This window comes from Mustelus asterias, chromosome 3, assembly GCF_964213995.1.
Source record: "Mustelus asterias chromosome 3, sMusAst1.hap1.1, whole genome shotgun sequence".
Lineage (NCBI taxonomy): Eukaryota > Metazoa > Chordata > Chondrichthyes > Carcharhiniformes > Triakidae > Mustelus > Mustelus asterias.
The window spans coordinates 94337661-94355312 of NC_135803.1; the positions used below are offsets into that span (position 1 = coordinate 94337661).

Consider the following 17652-nt stretch of genomic DNA (forward strand, 5'->3'; position numbering starts at 1 on the left):
TCCATGATTGATATGATGGAACAAGAAAGGCCACATGAGCTAGAAAGGTCATGGGTATGGCCGTGAATATAGGTTGGGGAGTTTACTTGGAGGGAGAGACTTAGAGCCTGATTTTACCATTTTCATTCTAAGTGCTGAATCTGGACGCAATTCAGATCCGACTTGGAAATCTACTTTCCGGCCCCCCAATGCGCACTTCGCCTGAAAAAAAATTGCGAGTCTGAATTGCGCTGTGGGCAGGGCTTAGCGCGCCCGAAGCGATCAGAGCTCTGAACTGCGCATGCGCAGTGTGGAAAAAATTTGAAAAACGCGCCCCTGTCACTTCGCTTTCGGGCTGCAAAAAGCTATAAAGCGGCCCGGGAGTGAAAAGCGGGAGCGATGACTCCCACAGACATCACCCCATCCCCACAACATAACTGTCCCCCTTATCCATTCATCTCCCCTGCTACCCAGACTGATCATGACCCCCTGCCCCCTTTCCCCCCCCCCCACCGATTGCCTGCAGGGTGGCAGTGGCCCCCCTCCCTCTGCCCATCTCCCCCCCCCCCCCCCCCCCCCCCCCCCCATATTTCATATGCTCACAGTCGAGTACTTTGACAGTTTCACTAATTATGTGCACGTGCACTATTATAGCTGTGGAATCCTTTCTCTCTGCTGCCTGTACTTGCAAAATCCACTGAGGTACATATCCAGGCCTTTCTTGAAGTTGTGTAATAAAACATAGGTGTGTGTACAAGTAACCGTTGCTTGATTCAACAACCTTTGGAATTGTGTTTAGCAACAGCCAACTTGCAGTAAATTCTAAGAGCTGTATTTCCAAGTTTAGAAGATAATTTGGGGAATGGTAATAAGATAATTTCTACTTCTTCTGAACTTGCTGGTATAGGGGGAAAAAAACAACATTCATGGCAAGTGAAATATAATCTAAGTAGCATTTATAACAAGAATGATCAGAATTAGAAATGTGATGGGATAGAATTGACTCCCCCCCCCCCCCCCCCCCCCCGCCAATCAGAGAATGATCGGGCTCCCCCCCTCCAGAGAATGATCGCCCCCCCCCCCGCCAAAGAATAATCGGGCCTCTCCCCCCCCCGCCCCCCCACCAGACAACGATCTGACCTCCCCCCCATCAGAGATACATCTGACCCGCCTCCTCCTCCCTCCCTTCCCCCGCCAACCAGAGAATGATCTGGCCCGCCTCCCTCCCCCTCCCACCACCAATCTGAGTCAGTTTTGGCCTGATCCTATTCACACAGCACAAGTTGATGCCCACCGCCTGCAAACACTTAATCCAATTAAGATACAATCAACACTAGGTTGCCTCGAGAAGGAGGCCATTCGGCCCATCGAGTCTGCACCGACCACAATCCCACCCAGGTCCTATCCTCATAACCCCATGCATTTACCCTAGCTAGTCCCCCTGACACTAAAGTGCAATTTAGCATGGCCAATCAACCTAATCCGCACATCTTTGGACTGTGGGGAGAAACCAGAGCACCTGGAAGAAACCCATGCAGACACAGGGAGAATGTGCAAACTCAACACAGACAGTGACCCAAGCCAGGAATTGAACCTGGGTCCCTGGCGCTGTGAGGCAGCAGTGCTAACCACTGTGCCACTGTGCTGCCCCTCTTTTTCGCATCTCCAATTTCCATGACTGCACTGCTCTGGAATTCTCTCCCTATACTGTTCTGTTTCTCTATCCCACTCTTTCAGCTTAAGTCGGTCTTTAAAACTTACCTCTTTGACAACATTTTATTCACCTAAGTATCTCTCTTTGTTTGGTCATGTATCAAATATTTTCTCATGAAGAGCTAAATTATAAAAGATAGTAAATGCAAGTCGTTTTTGCTACATTATAAAAGATAGTAAATGCAAGTCATTTTTCCTGACAAGAATGGTCAACCTACTGAGCAATTCTGACTGAACTTGAAATGATCATTGGCGAATAAGTTCCTGGCAAGTAGGTGTTGCTTGATGATACTATTGATCACTGCTTTTGATAACTGGGAGGAAGCTAACTGGCTGGGTGAGAGTTGTCCTTTTTGTGATGAGGGCATAGAACATAGTCCAGTAGATGTCAGAGTCATAAATGCGCTGGAATAGTTTGCCTATCACTGTAGAGATTCTATGAGAACACAATTGGCGAACAGCAGAGATCTCAGAAGGTTGTAGAGCTGGATAAAGTTATAAGGATGGGAGTGGCAAGGCAATGGAAGGATTGAACTGAAGGGTGAAAATTTAAAAATCAAGGAACCAATGTAGGTAGAATCAATGTAGGTTGATAGATGAACATGACTTGGTAGCATTTGGCAGCAGATGTAAAGATGAGTACAAGTGCTAAAGATCAAATGAGAGGTGAGTAGCTGTCCTTAATGCCAGGCCCATCATTTAACCATGTATGATACTATCAGGAATGGGACTGTTGGCTGACAGTCCATGAAACAGCCCATGCCAGCCTATTTTTAAAAAAACATCGACAACATTGAAACTTGGCTGAAAGGTGACACTTGCACCACAGTAATGCCAGTCAATGACCATTTCCAACAAAAAAAGGAACCACCTAACCTTTAGTGGCACTGCCATTTTGCTGAGGTCACCACAATTAGTATGCTATGGGCTGTCATTGACTAGAAACATAACTGAGTTAATTATATCAATACCATGGCCACGAGCAGGTCAGAGTCTGGGTTCTTTCAATTTCTCTCTAGTATCTACATGCTCAAATGGAAGTGTGATTAAATGCTTGCCACTTTAATGAATAGATGCAGCTGTAACAACACTCAAGATGTTCAACATCATTCAGGAAAAACAACCCAGTTGATTGAAGCTCCTGGTCACTGAACTCAATATGCACCTCAACGCCCACATCCACAGTGTGACTACACTGTTGTCTCCACAATACACTGCAGTAACATGCCAAGTTTACTTTGAGACCATTTCCCAGCCACATGAAAAGGACAAGTCACAGTCTATCCTGACTTAGATATGTTCATGTTACTTCATTATCATTATTCTAAAATCGGGGAATTCTCTATCTAATAGACCACAGCAGTTTAAGAAAACAATCTACCACCAAATTGGTAATAAGTACGATGTCAGAGTCACCCACATCCCAGGACAAATTGTATAGATCCATGGGCTAATCATAGCATCCGCTGGATTGCAAAATGCTAAGTACCATTAAATTAAACTTTTATATGCCAGATAACCTACTGATCAAACTTATTTACAATTAAACAAGAGCCATAGAAGCAAAAATGAGTACAAACAAAGATATCAGACAGTTCAGACTGGCAATAGTCCATAAGTCGTTGATGTATCCTTTTCAGATTGCTGCTTTCAGCTTGTTTTTTTGCCATTTCTTTGTATGAATCAGCATTCTCATGTTCCTTGATAAACAGAATGCAGTCTCAAAGGGCATCCTCTAGGATGAGTTGGTGCACATAGGATTTAACTCCCTGCAGAGCTCAGTACACCTTTGTCAAGGCTGAAAAATTAATAGCCATTAGTCTGTCTGACAGACTTTAAGGTAAATCCCTCTCTTTGAAGAAGTCAACCACATGTAACAGCTGCATCCCCTTTCCTTTGGTTCAAATAAATGTATAACATAGGACAGCAATTGGAAATGCATGGATCTGTGCAAGGTGCATACCTTAGCTATCTAATCTGTTCAGCAGCAATAACAACTTGCATTTATATACCACATTTAACATAGTGAAATGTCTCAAGGCATTTCACAGGAGCATTATCAAACAAAATTTGATGAAACCAAAGATTTTTTCATTGTGGTGAAACTTGTTGTTAACAGAGCCTAAACATCACGATATTAGACAACTTGCTATGAACCATTAGTTTACAAATCTTGTACACATGTTTGTGATGCATTAACTGTGTCATTGTGCTGTGGTCCAGGAGTGCTCAGTGTCAGAAGAGGTGGAGATGATGGTCGAGAGTCTTCTTGATGTCTTACTACAGACCCTACTTGCTATCATGAATAAGTCTCAGATGGCGGAGGCGGTAAGAGGACAGCGCTGCCCACAGTGCACGGCGGAGATAACTGTTAGTAACTAACAATCCTTTTTAATGGTGTTCACCCATCTCCCCCCACCCCCACACCCCTTCACAAGTCTTTCACGTCCTTTCTGGTGCAACAACATGTGTGAATTCAAAATCTCATGCTTGTACATCATCTGCGCTCACTTCCATGTTTAGGTATGTTTAGATTTATTGCATTCTAATCCTTAAAGAGCCATTTTTATCTGACAGGATTCCAATGAGTCAAGACACGATCTTTGCCATCAAGTGGGTATGGTTTCTATCATGCCATAGAGTTGGTGAATAATCATTTTCTGTTTCAACCTGATATTCTTTAACTTATTTTTACTGGAATCTTTATACCCTAAATATGATCATTGTTAAATCAGTGATGCTTTGGTGTGATCCCTCATTAGTGATCCCTCATTGGATGATTTGATGACAATGCCTCTTTAAGCAATAATTCATCTGGAAAACAATAAAAATGAAATGAACATTTCTGTAACATCGTCAAAAACTATTGATTAATTCACTGTTGCTTAGTTAGATAAAGTTTTGGCACTGATTTCATGATTGGTTTCCGGATATTCACCATACCTAAGTGTTAAATGAGAGCTGAACAATTTATATAAGATTGGGGTAGACAATTGTTGCAGGTTGCCTGATTTTATAAAGGTCACAAAGAATAGTATAGATGCGGAAAACCATTCAATCCAATTAGCTCATCCTTCCATAGAAATCTACCATCCCCTTATTTATCCCTTTCTCAGCCCAGGGCTTCTAAAACCAATTATAGCACTCCGACTGCTGCCTTGGCAACAGTCAGCTAAATCAGCACAAATGTCAGATTAAATTTTGGACTCATCTGTTCTATATGGTTTGGTGCTAAACTGGACCAATGGAGAGCTTAAGAATAAGAGACATTGCTAAACAGTAAAACAAATTAAATGAAAGCTTCTAATTCCCCTTTGACAGACTATTAGCTGTCATGAGATTTGTTAACTTTTCTTTCAACATCAAATCTCTCTTTTTTTCACTTTCCCTCACAAGAAGGAGCTTCTTTATCTTAACTTCCACCAATCCATGTCGGCCTGGATTGGAGAGTTGTAGAGTAGGGAATATGAACTCCCGACAGCCAATTGACCTGGGGCTTTGTCCTTACTAAATAGCTTATATAGGTTGAGTATCCTTGATCCGAAATCCATGGGGCCGATTGCATTTTGGATTTCAGATAATTTTGTTTCAATATCGCATACAAACTTACATTCCAATAGCCTAAGCCTAGTCTAGCTATAGTTTAAATAAAATGGCTCAAAAGGTAAGATGTATCACTGAATAAGAAACACAGGGGACCTGTAATAAATTTCATTTTGACACGTTCGCCACAAAAATCACAAAGTAAACAATGTAGACAAGCAACTAGACATCCTATGCTGGAAAGTAGCTAATGTAACGCAGCTGTTTAAGAAGGGAGGGAGGCAGCAGACGGGAAATTATAGGCCGGTTAGTCTGACTTCGGTCATTGGCAAGATTTTAGAGTCCATTATTAAAGATGAGATTGCAGAGTACTTGGAAATGCATGATAAAATAGGACTGAGCCAGCATGGCTTTGTCAAGGGGGGATCATGTCTGACAAATCTGCTAGAGTTCTTTGAGGAGGTAACAAGGAAGTTAGATAAAGGAGAACCAGTGGACGTGATTTATTTAGATTTCCAGAAGGCCTTTGACAAGATGCTGCATAGGCAACTGTTAAATAAGTTTAAGTGCCCATGGTGTAAAGGGTAAGATCCTGGCATGGATTGAGGATTGGCTGACTGGCAGAAGGCAGAGAATGGGGATAAAGGGGTCCTTTTTCAGGATGCAGCCGATGACTAGTGGTGTGCCTCAGGGGTCAGTGCTGGGACCACAACTTTTCACAACATACATTAACGATTTGGAGGAAGAAACTGAAGGCACTGTTGCTAAGTTTTCAGATGATACAAAGATATGTAGAGGGACAGGTGGTATTGAGGAAGCGGGGGGCTTCAGAAGGACTTAGACAGGTTAGGAGAGTAGGCAAAGAAGTGGCAGATGGAATACAATGTGGAAGAGTGTGAGGTTATGCACTTTGGAAGGAGGAATGGAGGCATAGACTATTTTCTAAATGGGAAAATGCTTAGGAAATTAGAAACACAAAGGAACTTGGGAGTCATTGTTCAAGATTCTCTTACGGTTAACGTGCAGGTTCAGTCGGCAGTTAGGAAGACAAATGCAATGTTAGCATTCATGTCGAGAGGGCTAGAATACAAAAGCAGGGATGTACTTCTGAGGCTGTATAAGGCTCTGGTCAAACCCCATTTGGAGTATTGTGAGCAGTTTTGGGCCCCATATCTAAGGAAGGGTGTGCTTGCCTTGGAAAGGATCCAGAGGAGGTTCACAAGAATGATCCCTGGAATGAAGAGTTTGTCGTATGAGGAACGGTTGAGGACTCTGGGTCTGTACCTGTTGGAGTTTAAAAGGATATGGGGGGATCTTATTGAAACTTACAGGATACTGCGAGGCCTGCATAGAATAGACGTGGAGAGAATGTTTCCACTAGTAGGAAAAACTAGAACCAGAGGGCACAACCTCAGGCTAAAGGGACGATCCTTTAAAACAGAGATGAGGAGGAATTTCCTCAGCCAGAGAGTAGTGAATCTGTGGAACTCTTTGCCACAGAAGGCTGTGGAGGTCAGGTCATTGAGTGTGTTTAAGACAGAGATAGATAGGTTCTTGATTAATAAGGGGATCAGGGGTTATGGGGAAAAGGCAGGAGAATAAGGATGAGAAAAATATCAGCCATGATTGAATGGTGGAGCAGACTCAATGGGCCGAGTGGCCTAATTCTGCTCCTATGTCTTATGGTCTATGCTAAAGGTTGATGAGGTTCACAAAAAGTGCAGTTTTTGCCTGTGTCCAGTTTTCAGATTTATAGATAAAGGATATTCAACCTGTATTGTATGTGCAATTACATAACAAATCCATATCTGTTTGTGTGCATCTTCTTCCTAATATAGCCATTTCAAGTCTTTGACTGGGTGTACCATATGCTATGTCATAACCGGTGTCACTGAAATTTGTACTCTGCTTCGGTTCTTTAGGGGGAGTATGTCACCTGCCTACTGTCCCTGCTTCGGCAAATGGCAGACAACCACTACCAGCAATTACTAGATAATTTCCAGAGCAAGGAAGAACTCAAGGTAAAAATAACTTTACTTTTGTGCTTTTATGATTAATATAAATGAAAATATAAATATTAGAAAAAGCAGGGCCATTTCAGTGTTCTTTATAGCCCCTTGGCATGAGCTCCAATCGACCAGAAAATAATGAGATGATTTTGTACACCCAAACATGGTGCTGATCTGTCCTTTTATATTGTTCCCATTGTGTGCCATTCTCTGTAAAATATAACTGCTATTGAGAGCAAGCTTAGGTAACAAGCTCCTTAACCATAAGCAGATATCAGATTCATACAGTCACATATTCTTCTTGTTTGTTCCTTGATGTTATGACAACCGTGGAGGTCCACCCAATGCGAAGCAGCCAGTGGGGGCTTTTAAGCCTGTACTTTCATCTGGACCGGCGTTGTCGGTCCCAAGGTGAAGACTATCTGGCTGTAAGCCTCAGGAGTGGCCTTTTCCTTTGGTGCACAATAAAGGATGTTGGTGACGGGAAACTAGTATGTTGCTGAATTACTACATTGGTGACGAGGAGAATTTTTTTTTTCTCAAACTTTTCCTCCAGACAACCTCTGAATGTCAAGAGTTTTTCCAGAAAGAAAAAGCCATTATGCCTCTTTTTGGGAAACTCAAGCCCAATGACACCAGTTGGGAATACTGGGCCCAAAACACTGGGTGCATGGATTACTTCTTTCTTGCTAACAACTTTGAAGGAGACTAAAAGCAAAAAGTGATATTACTAACAGCATGCAGGGCCCTGACTTTGTGTGTAATAAGAAGTCTGACCTATCTGGATACCTCTGACTCAAAAATATTTAATGAACTGGTAGACCTGGTAAAAAAATTTACGACTCTAAACTCCTGGTATTTCTCCAGCGACATCACTTAAATATGGCTGGATGTACCCATGGGGAACCTGTCACTGGGTTCATAGAAATCATAGAAATCCTACAGTACAGAAAGAGGCCATTCGGCCCATCGAGTCTGCACCGACCACAATCCCACCCAGGCCCTACCCCCATATCCCTACATATCTTACCCACTAATCCCTCTAACCTACGCATCTCAGGACACTAAGGGGCAATTTTTAGCATGGCCAATCAACCTAACCCGCACATCTTTGGACTGTGGGAGGAAACCGGAGCACCCGGAGGAAACCCACGCAGACATGAGGAGAATGTGCAAACTCCACACAGACAGTGACCCAAGCCGGGAATCGAACCCAGGTCCCTGGAGCTGTGAAGCAGCAGTGCTAACCACTGTGCTACCGTGCCGCCCTTGGGCAAGGTAGAATCTAGCCAAGGATTCTTGGCTAGATTCTAGAAACTGGCTGAAAACTGCAAATTAGGACCGCCTCTTCATGAAATGTATTGGGGCAGATTGGTATGTGGCATAAATGACCTAACCATCCAAAAGAAGCTGTTGGCAGAACCCAGTTTAGACTTTTAAAAAACCATTGAGTTAGCTTTGTCATTTGAGAGCACAGAGAAAGGGGCTCAGACAGCAGTGATTTCCAACTAGGGGAAGGGACCTCATGCAACCAGTCCTCAATGGAGAGTGCTTATGTCAATCAGGTATTAAAGGGCCCCAATCAATATAGGAATTCTAATATCACCACCAGACAGTCAAGGAATGGTAGTGCTGACACTAAGAGTATTAAAGAACCTACTCCAAAAAGGTGTAGTTGCCAGTGGGCAGTTTACTGCAAGTACTGTCAAAAGACACAGCCATGGTGATGTTTGAAGAACAAGCAGAACTCGTGATGCCTGGGAAGAAAGCCAACGCTGGTACCTGAGCATTCTGTGCAAATATCCCCTCTTCCAGAGACATGGACACTACAACTGATTCGTATTGTAACAACAAAAGTTGCCCCAATAATGGTGGAATTACTAGTAAATGACCATCCTTGAAGTTGGAAGTGAACATGGGAGGTCTCTATTATCGGAGAACAGTCCTAATGACACCTGCAATCAGGCATCCAACTCCTGAGGTTGGAAGATACGAAGGCCAGGCGAGCCTTTATAAATAAAATACACCACAGTGAAACCTTTATAAATAAAATACACCACAGTGATCCCAGTGACTTATAGACAGCAATCAGCTTGTCTCCCGCTCTTTGTTGTATGGGGCACAGACCAAGCCTTATGGGGAGAGATTGGCTCTAGCAGCTTTGGCTCAGCTGGTTGGAGATCTTAAGGCTAGGCATAGGGGGACTATACAAGGTTATCAGTAGGTACCCTGGAGTTTATCAGGAGGGCCTGGGGAAAATAGAAGGGCTAAAGCCAAGATCTACGTTGACCTTAATGCTGCACCTAGGTATACACCTAGGTATTTCAGAGCCAGGTCTATCGCTTACTCCATGCTGGAGAAGGTGGAAACTCTACTAGGGTGCCTTAAGTGCTTGGGCATAAAAAGGCCTGTACAATTTGCACAATGGGCCATGCCCGTAGTCCCTGTTCCTAAGCCCAACAAATCAGTTCATCTTTGTGGGGACAGTAAACCGATGGCCAAGTGGATTTCCAAACTCGATAGTACTCCATGCCCCAGATCAAAGATCTGTATGCCAAGTTAACAGGTGGCAAAATCTTCTCCACGTTGGACGCAGCCTATTTCCAGCTTCAATTGGATGAATCCTCTCGGAAATATGTGATGATCAACACACGTAAGAGGCTGCGCGAGTATACCCTTTGGCTTTTGGGGTCTCATCAACATGTGCCATCTTCCAAAGGGTTATGGAGAACATCCTTCAAGGGCTACCAAGGTTGCAGTATACTTAGATAAAGTCTTGGTCATGGGGCTTCAGAACAGGAGTACTTGGCCAACCTACAAGAAGTCCTGCAACAATTTTCCAGGGCAGGCATTCACTTGAGGAGGGAGAAATGCATTTTCCACGCAGCCCAAGTAGCCTATGTAGGCTTTCAAGCAGATAGCAAGGGATTACATTCAGAAGCGGATGAAGTAAAGGCCATCAAGGAGGCACCAACCCGAAGAAACATCACAGAGTTAAAATCCTTCCTGGGATTAGTCAGTTACTATGGAAAATTTATCCCGAATTTGACTTCCATTCTGGCCGCCTTGCATGCCCTACTATGAAAATTGATGGTCTTGGGAAGCTTCACAGGCAGAGGCTTTTTCTGAGGTTAAGCATCAGTTACTGTCATTCAATTTACTGGCCCATTTCCAACGCTGCTGCCTCACAGCTCCAGGGACCCGGGTTCAATTCTAGCCTGGGTGACTGTTTGTGTGGAGTTTGCACATTCTCCCCGTGTCTGCATGGATTCCTTCTGGGTGCTCCAGTTTCCTCCCACAGTTCAAAGATGTGCAGGTTAAATTGATTGGCCATAGTAAATTGCGCTGTAGTGTGAGGGGGATTAGCATGGTAAATATGTAGGGTTACGGGAGTAGGGCATGGGTGGGATTGTTGTTAGAACATAGAACATAGAAAGCCACAGCACAAACAGGCCCTTCGGCCCACAAGTTGCGCCGATCACATCCCCACCTCTAGACCTATCTATAGCCCTCAATCCCATTAAATCCCATGTACTCATCCAGAAGTCTCTTAAAAGACCCCAACGAGTTTGCCTCCACCACCACCGACGTCAGCCGATTCCACTCACCCACCACCCTCTGAGTGAAAAACTTACCCCTGACATCTCCTCTGTACCTACCCCCCAGCACCTTAAACCTGTGTCCTCTCGTAGCAACCATTTCAGCCCTTGGAAATAGCCTCTGAGAGTCTACCCTATCCAGACCTCTCAACATCTTGTAAACCTCTATCAGGTCACCTCTCATCCTTCGTCTCTCCAGGGAGAAGAGACCAAGCTCCCTCAACCTATCCTCATAAGGCATGCCCCCCAATCCAGGCAACATCCTTGTAAATCTCCTCTGCACCCTTTCAATGGCTTCAACATCTTTCCTGTAATGAGGTGACCAGAACTGCGCGCAGTACTTCAAGTGGGGTCTAACCAGGGTCCTATAAAGCTGCAGCATTATCTCCCGACTCCTAAACTCAATCCCTCGATTAATGAAGGCCAGTACGCCGTACGCCTTCTTGACCGCATCCTCCACCTGCAAGGCCAATTTAAGAGTCCTATGGACCCGGACCCCAAGGTCCTTCTGATCCTCTACACTGCTAAGAATGGTACCTTTCATATTATACTGCTGCTTCATCCCATTGGATCTGCCAAAATGGATCACCACACACTTATCCGGGTTGAAGTCCATCTGCCACTTCTCCGCCCAGTCTTGCATTCTATCTATGTCTCGCTGCAACTTCTGACATCCCTCCAAACTATCCACAACACCACCTACCTTGGTGTCGTCAGCAAACTTACCAACCCATCCCTCCACTTCCTCATCCAGGTCATTTATGAAAATGACAAACAGCAAGGGTCCCAGAACAGATCCCTGGGGCACTCCACTGGTCACTGACCTCCATGCAGAGAAAGACCCCTCCACAGCCACTCTCTGCCTTCTGCAGGCAAGCCAGTTCTGGATCCACAAGGCAACAGCCCCTTGGATCCCATGCCCTCTCACTTTCTCAAGAAGTCTTGCATGGGGGACCTTATCGAACGCCTTGCTGAAGTCCATATAGACCACATCCACCGCTCTTCCTTCGTCAATGTGTTTGGTCACATTTTCAAAGAACTCAACCAGGCTCGTAAGGCACGACCTGCCCTTGACAAAGCCGTGCTGACTACTTTTGATCATACTAAACTTCTCTAGATGATCATAAATCCTGTCTCTCAGGATCCTCTCCATCAACTTACCAACCACTGAGGTTAGACTCACCGGTCGGTAATTTCCCGGGCTGTCCCTGTTCCCTTTCTTGAATATAGGGACCACATCTGCAATCCTCCAATCCTCCGGAACCTCTCCCGTCTCCATCGACGATGCAAAGATCATCGCCAAAGGCTCCGCAATCTCCTCCCTCGCCTCCCACAGTAACCTGGGGTACATCCCATCCGGTCCCGGCGACTTACCAACCTTGATGCCATTCAATAGTTCCAACACATCCTCTTTCTTTATGTCCACATGCTCGATCCTTTCTGTCCACCGCAAACCAGCAGTACAACCACCCAGATCCCTTTCCACCGTGAATACCGAGGTAAAGTATTCATTAAGCAGCTCCGCCATTTCTAATGGTTCCGCACAAACTTTTCCCCCTTCACCTTTTAAGGGTCCTATGCCTTCACATCTCATCCTTTTACTCTTGACATATTTGTAGAAAGCCTTGGGATTCTCCTTAATCTTACCCGCCAAGGCCTTCTCATGACCCCTTCTCGCTCTCCTAATTTCCTTCTTAAGCTCCTTCCTACATCCCGTATACTCCTCTAAATCCTTAACACCTCCTAGCTCTCTGAACCTTCTGTACGCCTCTCTTTTCTTATTCACCAGGTTCATCACAACCTTCGTGCACCACGGTTCCCGTACCCTACCAACACCCCCCTGTCTCATCGGAACGTTGTCATGCAGAGCTCCAGACAAACATTCCTTGAAAATCCTCCACTTTCCTTCGGTACTTTTCCCCAAGAATGCCTCCTTCCAATTTACCCGTCTAATTTCCTCCCTGATGACACTGTATTTCCCTTTACTCCAGAGAAACACTTTCCTAGCCTGCCTGATCCTATCTCTTTCCAATGCTATCGTGAAGGAGATAGAATTATGATCGCTATCCCCAAGATGCTCACCCACCGAGAGATCCTCCACCTGTCCAGGTTCATTAGCCAGCACCAGATCAAGTACAGCCTCCCCTCTAGTAGGCTTATCCACATACTGTGTCAGGAAACTCTCCTGGACACACCTAACAAACTCCTCTCCATCTAAACCCCTAGCCCTAGGGATATTCCAATCTATGTTTGGGAAATTAAAATCTCCCATCACGACAACTCTGTTATTCCTACATCTCTCCAGGATCTGTTTCCCCATCTGCTCCTCAACATCTCTGTTACTATTGGGCGGCCTATAGAAAACACCCAGCAACGTTACCGACCCCTTCCTGTTCCTAACCTCCACCCACAGAGACTCCGTAGTCAATCCCTCCACGGCGTCCACCTTCTCTACAGCCGTGACACTATCCCTGATCAACAGTGCCACTCCCCCCCCCCCTCTCTTGCCTCCCTCCCTGTCCTTCCTGAAACATCTAAAACCCGGCACCTGAAGCACCCAGTCCTGTCCCTGAGACATCCAAGTCTCCGTAATGGCCACCACATCACAATTCGAAGCAGCAATCCACGCTCTAAGCTCATCCACTTTATTCACTACACTCCTGGCATTAAAATAGACACATCTCAGACCTTCAGCCTGAGCACTTCCCTTCTCCATCACTCGTCTAACCTCCCTCTTACCCTGTTTACATTCCTTATCTATTTGCGAGCTAACCTCCTCGCTCTCAGTCCCCTCATTTCGATTCCCTCCCCTGGTACAGGCTCGATGGGCTGAATGTATTGTAAGCATTCTATGACCCTAAGAAAAAACTTAATTTAACCTGTGATACTTCGCCATACGGGCTTGGTGCAGTGCTGTCACATCGTTGGAAAGATGGGATGAAGAAGCCTATTGCGTACACCTCCAGGACCCTTTTGGATGCAGAGCGACAATATTCTCAAATTGAGAAGGAACGGTTGGCAGTCATATTTGGTTGAAGAAGTTCCATCAATACGTCGACGGTCAATGGTTTTTTCTAGTTACCAACCATGAACCTTACTGAGCCTCTTCAAAGAGGACAAAGCAATTCCCCCTGTCTGCTTGGATACAGTGCTAGGCCTTGTTATTACTGGCCTGCGAATGTATTATACCACCCCTGGACCCAGACAGCTAATGCTGATGCACTGAGTTGTCCGCCTCCCATTGACCACAAGCAGCAAAAGAGGTTGTGATCACCGTGAATTTTCTGGAGGCCTTGCCAGTGTAAGCAAGGCAGATTAAAGCCTGGACTCAAAAAGACCCAACCTTATCTAAAATTAGGCACATGATTTTACACGAGGGAATTCCAAGGATGACCCTCCGAAGAAATTAAACCCTACCTCATTAAGAAATCCAAACTTATTGTTGAGGACAGGGTCATTCTTTGGAGGTCCTGAGTAATTGTTCCACCTCCAGGACAATGTCCAATGTTAACTGAATTACATAATGGCCACCTGGGAGTATCAAAAATGAAGATGCTGGCCAGGAGTTACGTCTGATGGCCCAGTTTTGATTCCAACATTGCAGACTTGGTAAAGCAATATAACCTGTGCCAGGAAAATTTTAAAAATCCCACCCTCTGCCTCCCTCCACCTATGGGAATGGCCTGGCAAGCCATAGGTGCCTGTACATGTGGACTTTGCAAGGGTCTTTCATGGGTTCTATGTTTTTAATCATGGTGGTTGCACACTCCAGGTGGTTGGAGGTGCATCGCATGAGCTCCACAACTACTTGGGATACAATTGAGAAATTTCAGCACACACGGAACATTGGAAGTCCTGGTTGGAATATTCAGCACACACTGAATATTGGAAGTCCTGGCACGGCCTTCACTCGCGGTGATTTCTAGAACTTTGTGCTCTCCAATGATATCCAACATGACCAGACTGCACCTTATCACCGTCATCAAATAGACTGGCAGATTAGGTGGTTCAAACCTTCAAAAATGGTATGAAGAAACAATTGACGACATACATGCGGATTAAACTGGCACAATTAGTGCTCAATTACAGGACCACAGCACACAACACAACATGTGTTGCTCCAGCAGAGCTGTTGATGGGGAAATGGCTTCATACCAGATTGAGTTTATTATTCCCAAACTTGGCAGGGAAAGTGAAGTCCCAACAGGAAAACCAAAAAAGAAACTTTGATTCCATGAGCACAGAGATAACTTTTGCAACTGGTGATCTGAATCATGTAAGGAACTTAAAGGATGGTCCCAAATGGGTCCCTGGGATCATTATGAAGAAAATAGGACCAGTATCAAACAAGGTCAGACTTCAGGGTAAAACCCTAAGTCTTAGACCACCTCTGAGCCAGGGAATCCTTGCCCGAGCAGCCGCTACCACTGGCCATGGAGATAGCCACTGCCAGTGCCAGCTCTCAACTTGAAGTTAACTCTGTGTTGGCCCCTCTGGATAGTGAAGATGGATGGAGGCTGAAGAAGTGGGCTTCCGGACTGAAGCAGAACCTGAGGAGGAACATGCTTTGGTAATTCTGCGATGCTCGCTCCAGAAAAGAAGGTCCCCTGTTTTGTTTACACCACCTGACCTAGCCCCACCTTTAACGGACCTCAGCGCAAGTGCCAAGTGATGGAAAGGACCTCCTTGCAGCGGTGGTGCTGGGAGAGACACAACCTAAGGGGGAAGGATGTTATGATGATCACGGAGGCCACAGGGGATCATCAGTAGATCTATCTGTGGTCTTTGTGGAGTACGAACTGCCATATTAGCTGGCCCAGTGGGAAGCAGCCAGGGAGGATTTTTAAGCCTGTCACTTTTCCTGGACCAGCATTGTAGATCCTAAGGTGAAGACTACCTGACTGTAAGCTGCGAGAGCAGCATTTTCCTTTGGTGCACAATAAGAGGTGTTGGTGATGAGAAACTGGCATGTGGTTGAATTACTATACTTGAATACCAGGTCATTTCCATGATGTAGTGCAGACGACTTTGGAGAACCATTTGTCCAAACAGTTGTTGACAAACAAATGAGAGAGCTTTACTCTGTATCTGACCAGTGATATGCCCAGCCTTTGGAAAGTAGAAGCAATAAACTTCAGCACTTACATTCCTCCCCCTCTAACACTACCTCCAGGAAAGTCAAAGATGCCATAAAGGACATCCCCCACAGACTATAAAGGTATCCCTGTGTGCTTTCCTAAACTTTTGAGATGATAACTGTTATTAACTGACATGAAGTAAGGCTAAAAGAAAGCAATAGAGAGGACACATTCTCGAGAAAAAAGGGCCTAGGAGCCTACCCTGAGGAACCCCTGCAGTGATGTCACTGACCTCCCAAAAGGTCAAACAAGCCCCTATTTAATGATTTGCAGGCAGCATTCCTTCGAGCTATCTGGTTTGCTGCCTACTGAATTGTTATAACACTGATCATGCCAAAACTCCTGTAAAATAAAACTAACTTCTTAGCAAATGGGTAAGTAAAGTGATACTTTGGCATTAACTCATCACGTTACTTCATGTCTTCCTTCCCTTCTTAGGATTTCTTGTTAAAAATATTCTGCGTGTTCCGTAATTTAATGAAGCTGAGTGTCTACCCACGTGACTGGATGGTGATGAGACTTCTAACCAGCAAGTAAGTTGTCCTTACCATTTCAGGAACACTCATGTCGTAGAGTGATCCAAATGTATCTGGGCACAAATCTATCCCACTATACCTCATTAGTGCTAAAGTAAAATATTGAACTTGAAATTGTCTTCCCCTATCCACCTTTTCCCCACCTAGCCATCTACTCCTTTCCAGTAGATGTTAGTCCTTACTGATATCATGGGCTGCTCACCTTTAAGTACTTTATCCAAATGGCCATTCTTCAAGTGCAAACCTAGGCACTGAACGTTGTCATGCTATAAAGTCCTCAGAATCCAATCCTATCTTGATCCCATATATATTCGTGTGTACATATACAAGGGAGGGAATTTTACATTCAGAAGATGGGACCGCTGCCGTTTCACACATGCATAAAATCTGACCTGCTGACATTAGGTCGTTAATTCAAAATCAACTCGTCAATAATAAGAAGGTTGGGTGGGTGCAGAAATCAGCAGCCCACCCGCCATTTAAAAAAGCATTAACGAGCTATTAAACTTGTTAACAAACTAATGAACCTGAATAATACCTAGCCTATACCATAATGTGATGGATGCACAGGCCACATGTTTGCAGGGAGTCATGTTTTTTATCAAGAAATGTTGCAAAGGCAGATAAATATTCTGCAAATGGGACGAAGGCTGACTTTCGTAGAAGAGTCTGCTGCTGAAGCTGAGAGACCTTGCTAGTGTTGTTAATTCTGTTTATCATTAATTTCAATCTGCATTAGGGCATTTCCACAGGGAACGGGGCAAAAAGGAAGTGCACCAATCAACATTTTGCACGACAGCATTTGTACATTACTGTACCCTATGGGAATTGTGCATTCTATTGGAGGCATCTCCAGCAGTGAGGAGGATCGGATGTGAAGGAGGAGGGCTGCTGGCTAGTGGGCAGGTGTGCCATGAAGTTCAGCAAAGTGGACAATCTGCTGCTGAGCAAGGGACTGTGAAGGGGAGATAGCAACAACAGGCAGGCAGCAGGAGAAGGCACTACCTTACTAATTGTGTCTATAGGGTCTGGATGCCTTACCTACAGATGTCTGAATGACAGTGCCTCAGAAGATTGCATTTCCCAAGGGAGACATTCACATCCCTTTGTGACATGTTTTCTCGATACATGGCCT

The 17652-nt window shown here is 44.8% G+C and overlaps 1 protein-coding gene across 4 annotated transcripts in view; it reads left to right on the forward strand.

Moving 5' to 3' along the window:
- Nucleotides 1–17652, forward strand: part of dock3 (dedicator of cytokinesis 3) — a 1050162-nt gene that overhangs the window by 801808 nt on the left and 230702 nt on the right. For all 4 annotated transcript variants that reach the window (XM_078209344.1, XM_078209345.1, XM_078209346.1 and 1 more), the window contains 3 exons: nucleotides 3916–4062; nucleotides 7158–7256; nucleotides 16420–16514. In XM_078209344.1, coding sequence (XP_078065470.1) covers nucleotides 3916–4062; nucleotides 7158–7256; nucleotides 16420–16514 — 341 coding nt within the window. The remainder of the gene's footprint in view (nucleotides 1–3915; nucleotides 4063–7157; nucleotides 7257–16419; nucleotides 16515–17652) is intronic.